This window comes from Petromyzon marinus, chromosome 18 (genome assembly GCF_048934315.1).
Source record: "Petromyzon marinus isolate PM22_M1 ecotype Great Lakes invasive population chromosome 18, UKy_Petmar_22M1.pri1.0, whole genome shotgun sequence".
In the NCBI taxonomy this organism is placed as follows: domain Eukaryota; kingdom Metazoa; phylum Chordata; class Hyperoartia; order Petromyzontiformes; family Petromyzontidae; genus Petromyzon; species Petromyzon marinus.
Window position 1 is genome coordinate 1,986,469 of NC_133684.1, and position 17,124 is coordinate 2,003,592.

At 50.2% G+C, this 17,124-nt stretch overlaps 1 protein-coding gene across 7 annotated transcripts in view; it reads left to right on the forward strand.

Moving 5' to 3' along the window:
* The window catches only part of BLTP1 (bridge-like lipid transfer protein family member 1), a 144,842-nt gene that overhangs the window by 56,213 nt on the left and 71,505 nt on the right, over positions 1–17,124 (forward strand). For 6 of the 7 annotated variants that reach the window (XM_032956462.2, XM_076067780.1, XM_032956464.2 and 3 more), the window contains exons 20-36: positions 251–472; positions 1,179–1,316; positions 2,314–2,490; positions 2,753–2,881; positions 4,092–4,211; positions 4,665–5,014; positions 5,832–6,067; positions 6,832–7,093; positions 9,559–10,330; positions 11,255–11,644; positions 13,072–13,142; positions 13,926–14,102; positions 14,474–14,594; positions 14,919–15,062; positions 15,177–15,310; positions 15,846–16,033; positions 16,511–16,738. In XM_032956462.2, the coding sequence (XP_032812353.2) occupies positions 251–472; positions 1,179–1,316; positions 2,314–2,490; positions 2,753–2,881; positions 4,092–4,211; positions 4,665–5,014; positions 5,832–6,067; positions 6,832–7,093; positions 9,559–10,330; positions 11,255–11,644; positions 13,072–13,142; positions 13,926–14,102; positions 14,474–14,594; positions 14,919–15,062; positions 15,177–15,310; positions 15,846–16,033; positions 16,511–16,738 (3,859 nt within the window). The remainder of the gene's footprint in view (positions 1–250; positions 473–1,178; positions 1,317–2,313; positions 2,491–2,752; positions 2,882–4,091; positions 4,212–4,664; positions 5,015–5,831; positions 6,068–6,831; positions 7,094–9,558; positions 10,331–11,254; positions 11,645–13,071; positions 13,143–13,925; positions 14,103–14,473; positions 14,595–14,918; positions 15,063–15,176; positions 15,311–15,845; positions 16,034–16,510; positions 16,739–17,124) is intronic. The other variant, XM_076067779.1, reaches the window with a different exon arrangement.

A 17,124-nucleotide genomic window follows, 5' to 3' on the forward strand; every position in this document is an offset into this window, starting at 1 on the left:
AAAGAAGTTAAACATACATACACTATGCAACAATAATAATTGTTTACAGATTTATTTAACAGGAATAATATAAAAAAAAATTGCCGAGTTACGCTCCACACGAGGCACTCATACCTGCACAGGTGAGTGAACCACAACCGGCAGGTGCTTTGCGGTGTCTCCTTCTACACTGGCGTTCCAGTCGTGACGCCACCAATTCACAACTCTGGGGGGGGCCGGGGGTGCGGTGGGGGTGCTGCGTGCATCACAGGAGAACTACTTTGGCGTGTACGACAAGTACACGGACTTCGAGTCGTCGCCGCCCAGCCCGGGCATGTCGGCGTCGCCCTCGGGCGCTTCGGAGTGGATGTCGGTGCGGGTGGAGGAGGAGGGCCGGCGGGAGCGTGGCGAGGGGCTGCACCCGCTCTTGCTGCGCCCCTGGGACATCACGGTGCTGTGCAACCTTCACCAGGTTCACGGCAAGATGCCAACGGTGAGCACCTCGCCTCTGCAACGCCGTCACTTCTCTCGGAGCCCCTTTATATTGTCGTCACCATCATCATGGACATGCCTCCTCCGAACAGGCTCTCAGCTCAAGGGGCTAAACGTCGGACATCGTGTTGAACAACGCGTGGTACAGTTCGAATGCACATGGGAGTGTTTTCTTTAACTTATGGTTTTGTGGGTCTTGGTCGGGTACTCAAATTTTCCTCCCACACACAAAACTCTCATTCAGAAGGATTTGGCGAAACCTTCCAATGCAGACAGTGCCTCTAGGGAATGGGAGTAGCATGAGAGGGGAGAAGTATGCAGGGGCAAGTGCAGAAGGGATCTTGAAGACGAGTGCTATCTTAATGTTCATCTGGGATTAGATTGGGAGGCATTGGAGGTATTGGAGTCTTGGATGATCAATGCATTTTCTTTCACGGAGTCGAGGCAAAAAGGGTGGCGGCTGCAGCATATTGCATCATGTCGAGTTTCACGTTGAGGGGTTTGGGGAGGCCGTACAGGGGAGACTCGCAGTCGTCAAGGGGAGATGTGATTCGTGCATGGATGGGGGTCTCAGTTGCCAGCTGGGTTAAGGGACTGGCAATTTGCAGGAGACTTTGAGCAGATGGAGGTGTGAGGTCCCGCGTAGTGGAGGTTCGAACTGGGTGGCGTCGGCGATTGATGCACCGACGCTGTGTCTCGCCGTGCAGCACTGCAGCGCGGAGAGCTCCGAGTGTCCGTACGGATTCCTCGAGCAGCTCTGCTTCGAGATGAAGAAGGGCTACAGGGAGACAGTCCTGCAGCTGGTGATGTCCCCCATCACCATCTACCTGAGTGACTCGTACCAGGTGACCACACGCCACCCCCCCTGTCTCTCCCTACGCGGCACCCGTTTCTGGTAGGCAACTGAACGCCACCCAGTGTCATGAGAACGAATGAACCAATTGCTCTTGAGCCACTTGTGAGTTAATCGAGGTTAATATTATGTTTGTTTCCGTGGAGATGTTATTGAACAACCTCGTTAATAGTGAAATTAGAGCAACATGCGAACATCATGAGTGATTGTATCGATGTGATCATCATCATCTGCACCAGTTATTTTGTCTCCGCTGCTAGTTGGGTGGCAATTGTTCTATGAAGATAGATATTTTAGATAACGTCTGGCAAAAAAAAGTCTTCTCAACAGTTGAATTAGCAGAGTGTTAAACGAAAATGTGCTCTCCGTTCTTAAAATATTGTGTTGGACGTTTTGCAAAAGAACGTTAGAGCTCTGATAAATGAGGGTATATAAATTAGCTCTGTATATATTAGGGCCATTTTTCTTTCATGGCCATTCTCTTCCACAGGTATCCCCAACGGTTGTCCCGTTGCATGATGTAATGTCTCGATTTTGAAATATACTCACGGTCTCCATTGCATCTAAACTTGTAAATTACAGGTACCTGAATGTAAGAAAAATTGAGCTGGAATGGTTAGAGGCAGATGTAAATTTGCGTGTGTAATGGTGGGGAGCGGTAGTGTAGTGGTTAGCACGCTGCGCTACGAACCCAGGAGTTTGATTCCTGCTCACAACCAACACCAGTGATGATAATTTGAACCGGTCCTGGGTCTCCCCTAGGTCGACTCGGCCTCAAATGAGTACCTAGTGCGGTGTGTAAACATCGCCACTCGGGAGACAAAGGCGGCCGAGTGTGGTGCTGGCCACCCACCCCCTCGTGCGCTGTGCCAGCCTTCATAGGTGCTGCTTGCTAACAGCACTTGTCCCAACAGTCTGTCGAGGCTATACGGGGGATGTTTGTGTTCTAATGGGGAGTGTTAATGAATATTGATCTCGTGCTCCAACAGAGGCCGTCTGCCGGCAGTCACCTGGGCAAGGGACACTTGAGCCTGTCGGGTCTGCAGATGAGGGCCCACGCGATGTTCTCAGGCGAGGGCCTGCTGCCGGGCAGCGACACCTTGGAGTACGCGTGGCTCATCGACCTGACGCTCGGGAAGCTGGCCGCTCGACTCACCGCCCCACAGGTGTCCTCTCTTAGTCCCACTGCGCTTCCATGTATGTGGGTAGTGTGGGCGAGTAGCCGGGTCGTCTACTTGCACAACGTTTCACCGTTTAACCGGGAACTGGGAGAACCAGGCAGCTCGTGATTAAGAATCTAAATGTGTCGGAATATTATTACAAGGGCTCCTTTCATTTTTTCGGGGTGGGGTGGGGGTGGGGCGAGGAATTGAAATGTTTTGCTAATTAATGTCCCAAATTTCTGTCTCCTTGTGTTTCTATTTCCAGCTGAGCACGCTGCTGGCATGGGTCAAGACGTTTGCGTTCCACGTGCAGTGTGAGGAGTTTGAGCTGGAGAAGCCGAACCCGGTCATGCCATGCCAGCATGGCATGGACCAGCGGCACTGCGACGCTATGGTGAGGGTACAGCGCGTGTAGCGACAATACGCTCGGCAGATTCGGTGAAGGTCAAGGGGTCATGACAGCCACTGTTGTAGCTCCTGCGGCTGTAGCATAGTCAGCAACTGTTAAAACTGTTCTCCAAAGTCCTGCTCTAAACATATCCCCGCACCTGGATATAGGTACTGGCCCTTACGTGCCAGATAAGGCTACAGATAAATTGGAAAATCTTATGTCGGCTACAGTAGTGGCTGAGTGATTAATAGAATAATGGCAATACTTAGGCTGTATGCATTGAGAACAGCTCGTGCAGGAGTTAAGGTGTTAAATCACGAGACCATGGAAAGATGGTGACTACCTGGGGAGGCCTTCATCCTGCAGTGGAGAGAGATGATAGTGCATTATGTACCGAGAGGGGAATCATTCCACCCCCCCTACTGATCACATGACCTCTTGAAAATACTTTCCCTAAACAATGTGTGGTGAGCAGCGGTATCCCATGATGTTTTATTTCCTCTGATTCTTCCCCTGGCAGTTGACTGGCGTGCTGAAGTTAAATTAAAATGGGTTATGTTATTTAACTTGTGTACATCGTTAAAACGTTTAATTAAAGGCGTTTAAAAAATATAATTATAAAAAGCCCAGGCTAGAAGTACTCATTTGTCGGTTATCAAAGAAGTAATTCATATTTTATTTGGTTAAAATACTTTGAAGGTTTTCGAAAATCGTAATTAGGTCTGTTTAAAAACATAAAAGTCATCGCAAAAGTAGCCCTCAGGGGATGAGGCATAAAAATACTTTGCATAATTTCGTACTATTTCCTGATGAAATGAATATATAGCTTTTAATAAGTCACTTTAGTATGCCTTGGAAACATAAAGTTGAACAAACCAAGCTGCTGCTCAAAGTTGAACCTCAAAGGTGCATGCTGTCATCCTTGTTGTTTTAATTTTATTATTATCCTACTGTGGATCAAGTAGGTCTTCAAATTAACACTGACGTTCACAAAATAACAGAGGCAGCCACTCGGAATATTTGTTCAGCACCGCGTGTGTGTACCGCATGCAAAGTGTTAACGTTCAGTGTTTTTCTGATATTTGCGTGTTGCAATTTCACGTGAACTAATGCACCTCGAAGTAACTTGTACCGAATTTCAGCATTGCATGAGGTCTTGTACTCGCCGGGGCATGCACGTGAAGACTTGGTTCATGTTCTTAAATATCCGCAGAATTCAGCCACCTCGGCTGTCTGCCCACTGCCGGATGACCTCAAGTACAAGATGACTCGGCTGAGCATAGATGGGCTCGATCTGTTTCTGGTTGAGTATGGATGTGCTGCTAACTTTAAGGTAGCAATTTTTCCTTTTCACCTCAGCTCTCTGCACCACAAGTCGTTTATTCTCTCATGCCTATACATAACTACCATAGGTACATTTTAAGGGTTCGTTGATTAAAATATATTTTTGTTGCTCAAGATATACGAGTTGTGTATATAGATTGATTATGGAAGTGTTCATGAAAAGCCTGCCGGTTGTTTTTAAACTTTGCAGCCTTTAAAGATTGTGAACACACTATGAGGGCAATAGAAATATTATATTGTGGTCCACAATTGTGACAATTTGTTTAATTGTGGGTGGGGGGTGGGTAGGGGCATTGAACTGTTACATACCTTATTGGCCTATCCGCTGACTCGTCTTCACCCGCACTCATAGTTCACATTAATGACCATCGATGTGATTGATGACGACGACGAATGTATCCCAACGCGCCTCGTCTCTTCTCGCGGCTGCGCAATGCGCCAGGTGGGCTCCGTGCGGATCGCCACGTGCAACCTGCACAACCACAGCGTGAGCGAGGGCGTCTCGGCCGTGGTGCGCGACGTCACTCTCACGCAGTACTTCGAGCAGCCGTGCGCCACCACCGCCGAGTCCTCCTGGGCCTCGCCACCGCAACCGACCGCCGCCTCGAATGCCGCCGGCGCTTCGGCGGCACCGGCGCAGGCGCCGGTGCCACCGCGCCGGCAGTGCTGGCTCGAGGCGGCCTCCGCTTCGTTCTCGGTGGTGAGCGCCGACGTGGCGCTCGCCACCGAGCTGCCGCTGCAGCACGTGGAGCAGCGGCGCTTCCTGGAGCTGCACGACGGTCACACCAAGCGGTAACGAGCCGTCCGCCGCAAGTGGTCACCGCATCGCTGCGCTTTCGGATGCGCTTCTGCGGCCGTCTGGAACGCTCTTCCTTCCGATATTAGGAAGCCAGTGGGGGATATGCGATTTTAAATCTTGATTGAAAACTTATTTCTTTAGAACTGCTTTTTGTGTTTAATTTGTTGTACTTCCTACGCACCACCGATTAACACGGTTGGCTACTTATGGTGCGAAAAAGAAGTTCAACATACATGCAAGACGCAACGTTGGCAGCACACGGCCACAAGCGGCTCTCGTCGCCACTTGCGCAGAAGCGCAGCGACGCTTTTACCCGCACCCTCATCCCGTTATTGTACTTGTCGTTAGTCTACAACTGGTAGTCGAAAAGGTTAAATTCACAAGACCCTCCACTTCACGTTCATATCGTAGCCTTTTGTTATTGCACGTCAAATTGTGTCTTAGAAATTATGATTTGAGATTTCTACATGAGTTTAATTGATACATTCTACAGACTCGTAAAGCTATACATTCTGCGAAAAAAAATAATAAATTGAATTGTGACCCGGATCCGAGATTAAACGTTTAATTTGTTGAAAAGGTAAATTATGACATCCAATTTAAGTGACATTGAGTAAAAAAAGGGATTTGAAATTAGTCCAATTTTAGCTTGCTCAAAATCTTTTAAAGTGACCTTACAAAAGTTTGACTGCCTTTACACGAGGCTTTACTGTGATTGCTGCACGGTTTAATCCTGTGTGCTATGGTGCCACGGCGCCCTGTGCGACCTCACTCGCGTTTTAAGGCAAATGTCGTTTCGATCTCCGACAGGCTGTGGTTCCTGTGGCCTGATGGTGGCGTGGGGGTGGCGGCAGGGCACCTGCACGGCCGCTGCGGGTGTCTGGGCGGCTGCTGGTTTTTCGCGGGGACGGCCCCGGGCTGGGAGCAGATGCAGGCGGAAGAGGGGTCTCCATCCAGCTCCTCGGACGCCTCCAGCCCCGAGACAGAGGCTCAGCTCAGCTACGGGCAGTCGCTGCTACGCCCGGGGGAGCTTCTCCTCCAAGCCGGTGAGTAGTAAGGGGCTCAAGTAGCCTTCCTGCCCCCACATGCCACAGCATTGCACTTTGCTATCACATTGCCTTTTAAGACAAATGTAAGTGGTGCTAGCCAACGGTGGTGTGTATCATGAGACCGGGGTTTTGCAAGTGTGTATGGTTATATGTGTGACGTGTGTGTGTTCCTGTGTATTATGCATGTGTTTGCTGCGTGTGAGTTTGCAATGCACTGTGTGAGTGTGTGCTGTGTGTGTGCAAGCGAGTATCTTGCGTGTTGTATGTGCATGCCATGTCTGACTGCGTGTGCCACATGTATCTGTGTTTGTACGTATGTATGTATATCGACTCGGCTTCAAATGAGTACCGAGTGAGATGTGTAAATATCACCACTCAAAGCCGGCTGGGCTTGGTGCTGGCCATTCACCCCGTACCAGCTTTCATTGGTACTCACTGACAGCACTTCCTCCGACAATCTTCTGTTAGGCTATACAGGGGATCTTTATCTTTGTACTTGTGTATGTGCGTGTGCCTTGCCATGTATTTGCCTGTCCATCCCCTGCACCGCCGATTAGCACGGTTGGCTTTGTACGGTGCGAAAGAAGTTCAACATACAGAAATGTATGCATGCCCTCTTTGAGTTTAGCAGTGGTTGACGCTAAACCATTTTTAGTTAGCACCTCCCATACTACCACTGTCAATGCATCTACTAAGAACAATAAATCCATTTGCGCGAATCAAGGTAACGAATACGAACGCGCGCGGTCTCGTTTCGTCAGGCGCAGCGGTCACCGGCAAGTCAGGCGGCCACTCCGAGATGGCCAGCGCCGGCCACTCCCTGCAGGTGCCGCCACGCAGCCACTCGCACACGCCCTCATCGTCGTCGTCCTTGGAGGGCGAGGTCAGCTACTCGTCGGGCTCAGAGCTGCCGCTGCTGGCGCACGGCAGGGCCGTCAGGGACTCCAGCCCCGTGGAGCGTGGGGCCCCCTCCTTCTCGCCTCCGCCCCTGCCGCCGGGATCCTGCGCCGACGCCGATGTCTGGTACGCCTGTGGTCTCGCCGTGCTTGGAGGAGGGATTTAGCAACAGGCCGACGACGATGGTTCATTGTCGGTCGCGAGCCTTGCGACAACTACAATTCTTGAGCCTGATGTGTTCATTGGTCGATATTTCCTGTCTGTATAAATACAAATATAGATATTGCCCATTGCGTCGACCAGCTGAATGACACTGGTTTAACAAGCAGTGTTCTACCGATTAGGGTCATAGATGTAGGAGCTACTAGATCACATCTCCTTTCTCCAGAACAGAGAAATTGGAATAAATAAAAAAAATTACATTACATAATGAAATCTACTATACATGATAATAGGTTTTTCCCCTTTTTCTGGCAACAAAACAGGTGTTAAGATGTTAAAACGCCAAACTGAAACCTTTTACAAGGAATCGTGCCTGCATTAACCACAATGCTTGTGGTCAGAATGCAAACAAAAAACATACTCTGATAATATATGCATTGTCCTTGAAACTGATTGGTCCACACCAGAGACAGCTTTCTTTTGAGCCTCGTCTCAAACGGTGTTTGACCAGAGGACGCCAAAAGGCGTACAGCACAAAGACAGTTTAACACGTAGGCTTTCGCGACCAATATTATTCATAATAAAGGTTTTTGGGTTAGATCGCGTTATTTATAAATGTGTCGTAACCCTCCACCACCCGACACGGCCAATCAGCAAAAAAAGTGTCACGTTGACAAAAGACAAATAATTCACTACTTTAGCCCACCGGTGTGTTGAAGAGTGAATCCACAACATTTACAGTTTGAGTACGACGTTTCGCTGGTAAATACATCCAGCATCATCGGGCAATTCGCCAGAATGGTAAAGCCCTCGCTTGCTCCCGGTTTTATATAGAGCAGCAGGGTGACGTCATCATTTAACTCATATCAGGTGCAGTGATTAGAGGCGGAGGGGGGGTATTGTAATTATATGATCGATTAGTAATCAGTCAATGGTTATGATTAGTAATGAGTGGTAGATTAGTAATTAGTTGTAATGTATGTTAGTGATTATATGCTATGTTAGTAATCCGTTAATTAGTATGTGTTTCCCCTATAAGGAATTGTAATGTGCATTCATATTCTTAGCTCCCTCGGCAAAGCCACGCCGAAGGGAAACAACAGAACAACAAACATAGATATTCTATTATTCTATTGCTTCCCCCCAACGCGACTCCACCGAAAGAGCCAAGAACATGAATCACTGCAGTCACAAAAGCTTTAAATCAAAATGTAATGTGTATTATTTAATAATATGCTTCCAGGCCGCACTAAGCCTGTAGCTGTCAGAGCGATTAAAGTTATCAACAGAAGGTGTATATCGGGTTAATTGTTCATGTGGCAGATGCTATATTGGACAGATGGGACGTAACATCAGCGTAAGACTAAAAGAACATCAGAGAAATATTAAATTATCTCAAACACAACTGTCGGCAGTGGCAGAACATGCTTGTCAACAAGGACACTCAATTGATTTTGACAATGTTGCAGTGTTGTGTAAAACTAATTATTACTGGCAAAGCCTAATTAGAGAATCCATTGAAATTGAGAGGAATAAGAATAACCTTAATCGCTCTGACAGCTACAGGCTTAGTGCGGCCTGGAAGCGTATTATTAAATAATACACATTACATTTTGATTTAAAGCTTTCGTGACTGCAGTGATTCATGTTCTTGGCTCTTTCGGTGGAGTCGCGTTGGGGGGAAGCAATAGAATAATAGAATATCTATGTTTGTTGTTTTGTTGTTTCCCTTCGGCGTGGCTTTGCCGAGGGAGCTAAGCATATGAATGCACATTACAATTCCTTATAGGGGAAACACATACTAATTAACGGATTACTAACATAGCATATAATCACTAACACATTACAACTAATTACTAATCTACAACTCATTACTAATCATAACCATTGACTGATTACTAATCGATCATATAATTACAATACCCCCCCTCCGCCTCTAATCACTGCACCTGATATGAGTTAAATGATGACGTCACCCTGCTGCTCTATATAAAACCGGGAGCAAGCGAGGGCTTTACCATTCTGGCGAATTGCCCGATGATGCTGGATGTATTTACCAGCGAAACGTCGTACTCAAACTGTAAATGTTGTGGATTCACTCTTCAACACACCGGTGAGCTAAAGTAGTGATCTATTTGTCTTTTGTCAACGTGACACTTTTTTGCTGATTGACCGTGTCGGGTGATGGAGGGTTACGACATATTTATAAATAACGCGATCTAACCCAAAACCTTTATTATGAGCACAAAGACAATGCACTATCACTCCCCCCCCACCACGTTATATTTGAATGGAAAAGAACAGTGGCTTCCTGCTCATGCGTGGTACATGAATCCAGCTTTACAACACCGCTCCACGTAAATAATCCTTACATTCGATTGTGGAACAACTTGTAACGCTCTTCCCTGTGCCTTGCGAAACCTGCACAGCGTTCCCGATGGATCGACAACGTTGGCCACGACGCAGGAGGGCGGCCAGCTGCGATCGCCCCTCCGCGCTCCGCTCCTCCGCCAGGCGTCCATCGGCTCGGCGCACACAGGCAGCTCGCGCAGCCTCTCGGGGCCTCCTGACCGGCACTCCCCGACGGGGCCGCCCGCCCTCTTCTGCCCGGCCAGCGAAACTTCGTCCTTCCAGCCGGCCTATCCGTTCGCTGTGCCGCCGCCGCCATCACCGCCGCCGCTGCCTCCTCCGCCGCCGCCGCCGCCGCCGCTGCCTCCATCTCTGCCACCTCCGCCGCCGCCCGATTCGCCACCGCTGCGGCACAGCGTGGGTTCCTTCCCGACTTCCGTTGGTTCCAACGGTTCCTTCCGGCACTACCACTCGCTCGAGTCGAACATCTCCGTGGCGGAGAGCGAGGCCTACTACTCGGCCACGGAGGATATGGACGCGGCGAGCAGCGACGAGGCGCCCGCCTCCTTCACTGTGCCGCGCCGGACCCGGCGTGTCGCGGCGCAGCATCAACACCAGCACCAGCAGCTGCAGCTTGGGTCCGGCTATAGCTACGTCAGCTTCCATCAGCCGCAGCAGCAACAGCAGCAGCAGCAGCAGGCGTGCGCGTGGTCGCTGCAGGCCACGAGCCGCAGCACCGTGTACCAGAGCTGCGAGGGCATGGAGGAGCTGCCCGCGGCGTCCGTCTGGCCGGTGCTGTCGCAGCCGCAGCCCGAGCAGCGCGTGCTGCCGGCCGTCGCGCAGGCGTCTCAGGTGAGTGCCGCTCTTGCGGGCCGCGACACACCTGGTGGGACACACGGGGCTGTCAGCGCGCACCTGTCCATCGCTTCCTCCCTTTGTTAGATCGCACCGTTGTAGCAAAGTCCTGCAGCTTCTACAGTCCGCCGTCAAATATCACACCAGCTGGCTTCGTGTCTTCCCCTTGGTCAAACCCGTGATTTATGTACAGCCTTTTTATCAATCCACTGCTGGATGTAAGCCTTTCCGTGCCATGTCAGTTATCGGGCTTGTTTGACTATACTTCAAGCTTTTCAGTATTAGTTGCTGAAAGTGGGCAGCATAGAGAGGTATGGTATTAAAAACCTTTAGCCCTGCAACCTATAGAGATATACTGCACAGTGATGGTCGCCCATCCAAGCACTGTTCAAACCCACTCTCAAACTTGCTGAACTTCTTTTCGATTTAAAGCTTTCTTCTTTGGTTCTTTCGGTAAAGTCACGTAAAATGAGAATAAAATAATAAATTGATAAAATAAAATAACACAATAATATTCTCACGACGTTTCGGCCACAACACAAGCGGCCATCATCAGGTGAAGGGACGAGACTCTCTGGTAGGACAGCGCTGGAGTGAAAAAAGCCACGTTCAGATCACGACCTTTAAGCTTTGTCAAGGCGCTTTGTTTCTTCTGACACAGCTTAAAGGTCGTGATCTGAACGTGGCTTTTTTCACTCCAGCGCTGTCCTACCAGACAGTCTCGTCCCTTCACCTGATGAAGGCCGCTTGTGTTGTGGCCGAAACGTCGTGAGAATATTATTGTGTTATTTTATTTTATCAATTTATTATTTTATCCTCATTCTACGTGACTTTACCGAAAGAACCAAAGAAGATTGCTGAGCTTCCTCGGCATGACGCGACCTAAGGGTGGTATGCATTTTGGGCGATGTGGTCACACAGCAGGCGGCGTTCCTCTCTGTGCTGGGCGGGCCCGAGGGATTCGAGGAGCACCACCGGGCGTCGGCGTCGGCCTCCTCGGCCTCGGCGTGCGGCTCGGCAACGCGAGACTCCACCGAGACGCCCGAGGCGGCGGAGCCGGAGGCCGCGGGCGACCGCGGCGCCCCCGCGGACGCGAGGGCGGCGGGGCAGTCCATCTCGCGGCAGCCGGAGCTCATGCTGTGCTACGCCGGCGCGCTCACCGCTCTGCAGGCCGCCGACTGGGCCGTGCGCCACGCGCCACAGAAGAGGGCGTCCAAGTCGTCGCTGCACCGGCCCCTCGACCTGGATACGCCGCCCGCGGTCGACGATGCCGAGCCGCTGTCGGACTACCCGGCCCTGCCCGTGTTCCGCGTGCGTCTCCTCCTTGCGTTGAGCGGTTACATTTAAAAAATGTTTTCATTACAAATTAACGCTGGCCCGGTACAAAGCGCTGATCGCAGAACGGAGGGGGAACAGAAACTCTACAGCCCGATTTTGGCGCGACAGGTGCCCAACGAAGGGGAATAATTGGGCTTACTGCCCCACCCAGGTGGGGACCACGTGCCGGGACATGGAGGTTTATACGGGGCGGTCTAAGGGGGAACATCGCTAACTTACTGGGGGACATAAAGGGACAGGGGGAGGGAAGAAGGGGAGTAGTGAATCTGGGGAACAGTTTGATTTAACTGTTGTTTTTGGGTTGTACGGGAGTGTTGGTCGTCTTGAGGCCGGATGTTTCGCTTGTATGCCGGAACAAAACGCGGTACAAACAGAACACAATCGGAGAGCGACGCGGCACGTCCACGAGAACGTGAGCAGCGGTTTGATTCAGCGGCGCTTCAGTCAGGCCACGCGGAGAATGTAGATCAAACTAGGATGAGGACTTTGCTATTAAAACGAGTAAGGATTAATTAAATTAATGTCGTTGTTACGCTTATATACTATTATGTTATTTTTACAATAGCTGCCTCACATGGTTACTTACATTTCATGAATATTGTATGCAAATGTTACTTTTAGGTTAAGGGAATCAACAAGACATTATTCATGAGAAACGATACCAACTGGACAGTAAAAACCTGACCCCAAATATGGACAATGCATACAAGCTCAGGGGTAGAGGGGTGAATCTTTCCATGCCGACATGATATATACAACAGACACTAACCCGCAGCAGAACAATACGGTGGTGGCTGTTGGAGACCGTACAGAAGTAGGATTTTGATTTGAAGCTTTCGTGACTGCAGTAATCCATACTCTTTGGTTCTTTCGGTAAAGTCACGTAGGTAGAAAATAAAATAAAGCAAATCACGACGTTTCGGGCGCAACACAAGCGTCCGTCCTGATGACAACCGAAAGAACCAAAGAGTATAGAAGTAGGATTATTATTTGCCATTCTGTGGGAACTTCATGTTCAAACCACGTTCGAAAGTATTTTTAAAAGAACAGGTCAACATCCCAGACAGCATTATGATTATCGTTCGATGAAATGCATCTAAATTGACCTTGAACCAACGAAGCAAATTTTTTTTATGTTAATCCGTGTCTGTGTGTGTAATTAAAGTTTCAGTAGGATAACATTTTGCTTTAAAACCTGCCCAACTAATGAGCCTCTGTGCGGCAGTACAGTAAGTGACCGTTGAGATAACCCCTGCATATTATTTTTCAGCCCAAGGTCAATTGCAAGCCATGGGAGATTAATTGTTATGACAGATATGGTGCTCGCCTTTGTGACGTTGTAAAACGTGAAAGTAGAATTGTTTTGTAGTTGATGCTTTTTTTGTATTATTTCTGTGCAGGTCATCAAGCAAGGGCTGAGTGCCAGCGCCATGAAAGACCGTGCCTCTCAAGAGGCGACCACCTCCAGCAAGTGAGAGGCCCTTCCTGGCTGATAGTCATAAACACATCCATGAATATTACATGTGTATTCTAAATTATTCATGTAGTAAATATTAATTTTTGTTCTAAATTAAAGTTGAAATATAATGCATGTGCATGCATAGCCAAGCTTCACTCTCCCCCTCTTTGTTCTCAGTGAACACAGCTTGCAATTATCGTGCAGCATTAGTCACAGAAAACTATTTAATGCAAAGCAGTGCTTTATGCCCACAAATAAACGCAAACTTGTGTCTGTATCAATTGACGTAGTTTTTTTTATTTGTTGATAATCGTCACACACATTCACGAAAAGGAAATGCAGGCGCCTCTGTTTTGGCTGACTGACTTCTGGAAATATTGAGTTCTCACGAGGAAGTGTCGATGTCGTCTTCATAGGTGAGGTTGGTTAGTGGGTGTTGTCAGATCAATACATTCCACAAAGTTCATATTCAAGATTGCCTGACCAAAGTGCAATAAGATAATGTGGACACACCATTCAGCAGGACCTGCAGTTTATCAACTATGACTAGTATTTGACTACAATTGTTCCTGTGAATTACGACTGAACGTGTGGCGAAAGGGCAGCCACTCGACAGCGGATAAAATTGTGCACACAGCCATGCTCATGCTGAACGTTAATGAAAGTGGCCAAGTTGACAACTGTCCATGCCACGTGCTAACCACGTGCTAACCACATGGGAACCACATGCTAACCACGCGCTAACCACGTGCTAACCACGTGCGAACCACGTGCTAACCATGCGCAATGTGGCAGCGTGTGCTACATGTCCCTGAACGACCGGCGATCGGGCCACTCGGCCACTGACGAGGTCACTTCTGAGGAGGCCGACCCTGGGCCCAGCATAGGCCCGGCCAAGACGATGGCCGTGGTGGAGGTGAAGGGAGCCCTGGATGTGGTGTGTACGCCACTGCTGGCCGAGGCCCTGGACAGGTGAGAATTCTGCTCGGGTTAACTCTGAGATCCCTTCAGGTGACCTCTGCCTCACAGTCGAGAGCAGCACTTTCCTACCCATCCTGCCATGCAGCTGTTTTGATATTTTGTCTGAAACGTATCAATTAGTTCTGAGTATTGTACACAGTTAATGCATATAGTTCATGTTTAAAGTTTAGTGTCAAGTTATGCGGCCCAATAAAGACATTTTATAAGTTGTTTTAAGGCCTCGGTAAGGCAACGGCTTACCACCTTTTCTTTAGTTTCCTGTTTCTCACGTCGAACACGTTCTTGACGACCACAAACAGCAAGATGCCTTGCATGTTGATTTGTGTTCCATCGCGCCGCTCTCATCGCTGCTACACATGCAGGTACGTGCAGGCGCTGGTGTACCACGTGGGCACGCTGCACGCGTCTACCGTCGTGGAGAAGCTGCACCAGAGCTCGCTGTCCGACGTGCTGCAGCAGAGCAAGGCCCTCGCTGCCGACACGGTGCGCCCTGCGCTGCTCGCACGAACAATGGCGTTTGACTCGAGGGCTGGCAATGCAGGCCCCCAATTCCTGCTGTGATGCTTGCAGCGGCGCACAAATTACATGCACGGCAGAACTGTGACGCTAGTTGCGCGATACACCGTCACTTTGTAAACTTTCAAGCTGTGTATTATCACACGGTGCACTGTGTGGATTTGTCCACCTCATCCCAACGCGTGATGTCATTATTTCACCCAGGTTTCCCCTGAAAATGTATCGTTGCTTTGAATTGTTATTGCGACACGGGGGGCTTGGCCTGGCATTATGAGCCTCTGCCTTGCGCAGGTTTCCGCCAAGTCGGATGGTCGCAGCGCGAAGACGGAGGGCAAGACCCTGTCAACGGCCGCCTCCGCCCCCCTGTTGGGTGACGGCGTGATACGGGATGGTGGCACGATCAAGAGCCTGCAGGCAACCGTCTCTATTCCCAAGGTGTGCCGCTCTTCAGCCTCTCCCAACGCTCATTACATCGCTCATTACGCACAAAGTGCTCGCCACATATGAACCACAGCTGCCAGTGGATAACGCGATGGTTCTGCCGCGCAGATCAACTTGTGCCTGCTGCAAGCGTCGCTGGAGGAGTCGGTGGTGAGTGGCGGCACGGTGGTGCAGAGCTCGCCCTGCATGTCGCTCGTGTGCATCTGCATCGACTCGCTGTCCTGCCAGCTGCTCATGAACAGGTGCGTCGTACGATCGTGAGCTCACCGTCCTCGCGCCCGCCCGCCCGGTTTCATTCTCCTTTAAAACATTCGCTGAGCTGATAGTAACGCTGCCAACGCTGAGCCTCCACTGCTGAGGTGTTCTGGGTTTTAAGGAAGATGAAACTCAAGAAAATGAATAACTCTTGCAGACGAATACGTCGGTTGTGTGACCCGGACTGTGTGATGTGGATTTTAAAGATTAGTTAATATATATAAATACAAATAAATACTCTCCGAGTTCAACACTGTCTTTAGTGGGATGTTTGGCCCCTTCCGTTCATGAATATTTGACATCTGTGAGGAAGCCGGAGTAGGGGGCAAGTTCCTCGCATTTGGGATTCATTCCTTTTCCGTACGGATGTTTCTTGGCCGTCTTCTCGCTCGGTGGGTTTGGGAGCGTCGCAAATCTTTTGCCATTGACCAATCGTGACTCAACGAGTTCTGGGCACACGCTTCCATCTTCTGCGTCACAGTGTGAATCGCTGTGTTTTTAATTTTCGCCGATCGGACGCAGGCGAGTCATGGAGGAGGGGGGTCGTGCGGGCGGCACCCTGGACAGCGGCGGGGGTCCCGCCGGGAAGTTGCAGCCTCGCTGTACGGGCTCCCTGCGCTCCAACGCGCCGGCCGAGACCGCCATCGAGATCGCCGCCCGCCTCGGAATCCGGCGGATCCACGGACAGCTCAGGGGCCTCGTTGCTTCGGGTAGGTGCCGCCAGCAGGCGATGGCCTCTTTGCGCCCACTGGTGGCTCGTCGCTCCGACCTTGCCTTGGCACAGACGCAGCGTGCAAGTGCATCGATGGTTGGAACGCAAAGGCGACGGGTGGTGTTAATGCATCCTTGCTGGGCACCCGGCCAGACCGGTTCTCTTGGGAAGCTGTACGAAGCCATTGCCTCTCAATTCCAGTTACTCCACCTTCCATGCATTTGTAGCATTGATCAAACTGAAGCTGTAAGCTCCCACTTATCGGTTACTATCTGTGGTGTGTTCTGAACAAGTGATATTTCCTGCAGTTTTTGTTAAATTAGTTGTATGTGTTTGTAAGATGTAACATTGGGTTTTGGGGTCTCAGCCTGTACCAGTAACAAAACTGATGCTCATTTTACAGAGGTGGAACATGTTTCAGCAAATCACGCCACTCGTGTCATGCTCCCCCTCTCTCTTCTGCACGGATCCGCAGGCCAAGACGTAGAGAGAAGCATCATCACAGCCATCCCCTCGGACAAGTCGCGCGTTCTCTTCCTCATGGAGGAGGCCGAGACCTTCTCATTCTCGGCGGAGGGCGACAAAGTGGCACAAGAGTCATCCGCCGGTGGGCCCGGGGTGGAGGGCGGCTCGCAGAAAGCCGCCCCCGACGCCTGGGGATGGATCATGTTCGAGTGCGGCATCGAGGACGTGCTCATCAAAGGTTTGTCTCGCTCAGCGGTCTGCTTTGCGCTTCGCTGGTACCGTTCTCCTGTGACCGCCGTTTGCCGTGGCTAATTCTGTAAAGTGAGTCGTCGTCTTCTTCTCACGTGGGGGCGCTGACTTCTTGGTCCTCTTTGTCCACTCGTTCCGGTCCGGGCGGCCATCTCCACTCCACAGTCTTCCCTGTCCCGGTTCATCACTTTCTGGGGTGCCTGCCTCTTGGTCTCCGCTCTGGCGCTTCCATGTTTTTTCACAACGTGTCCCAGCCACCACCTGCGTTGACTTTGTTTCAGCTTGTCTAAGATGGGCGACCACTTTTGCATTCTTCCTCATCGCATCTTTATTCATGCAGTAAAGTGGGTGATGTAGCGCTTTAGACTATTCGCT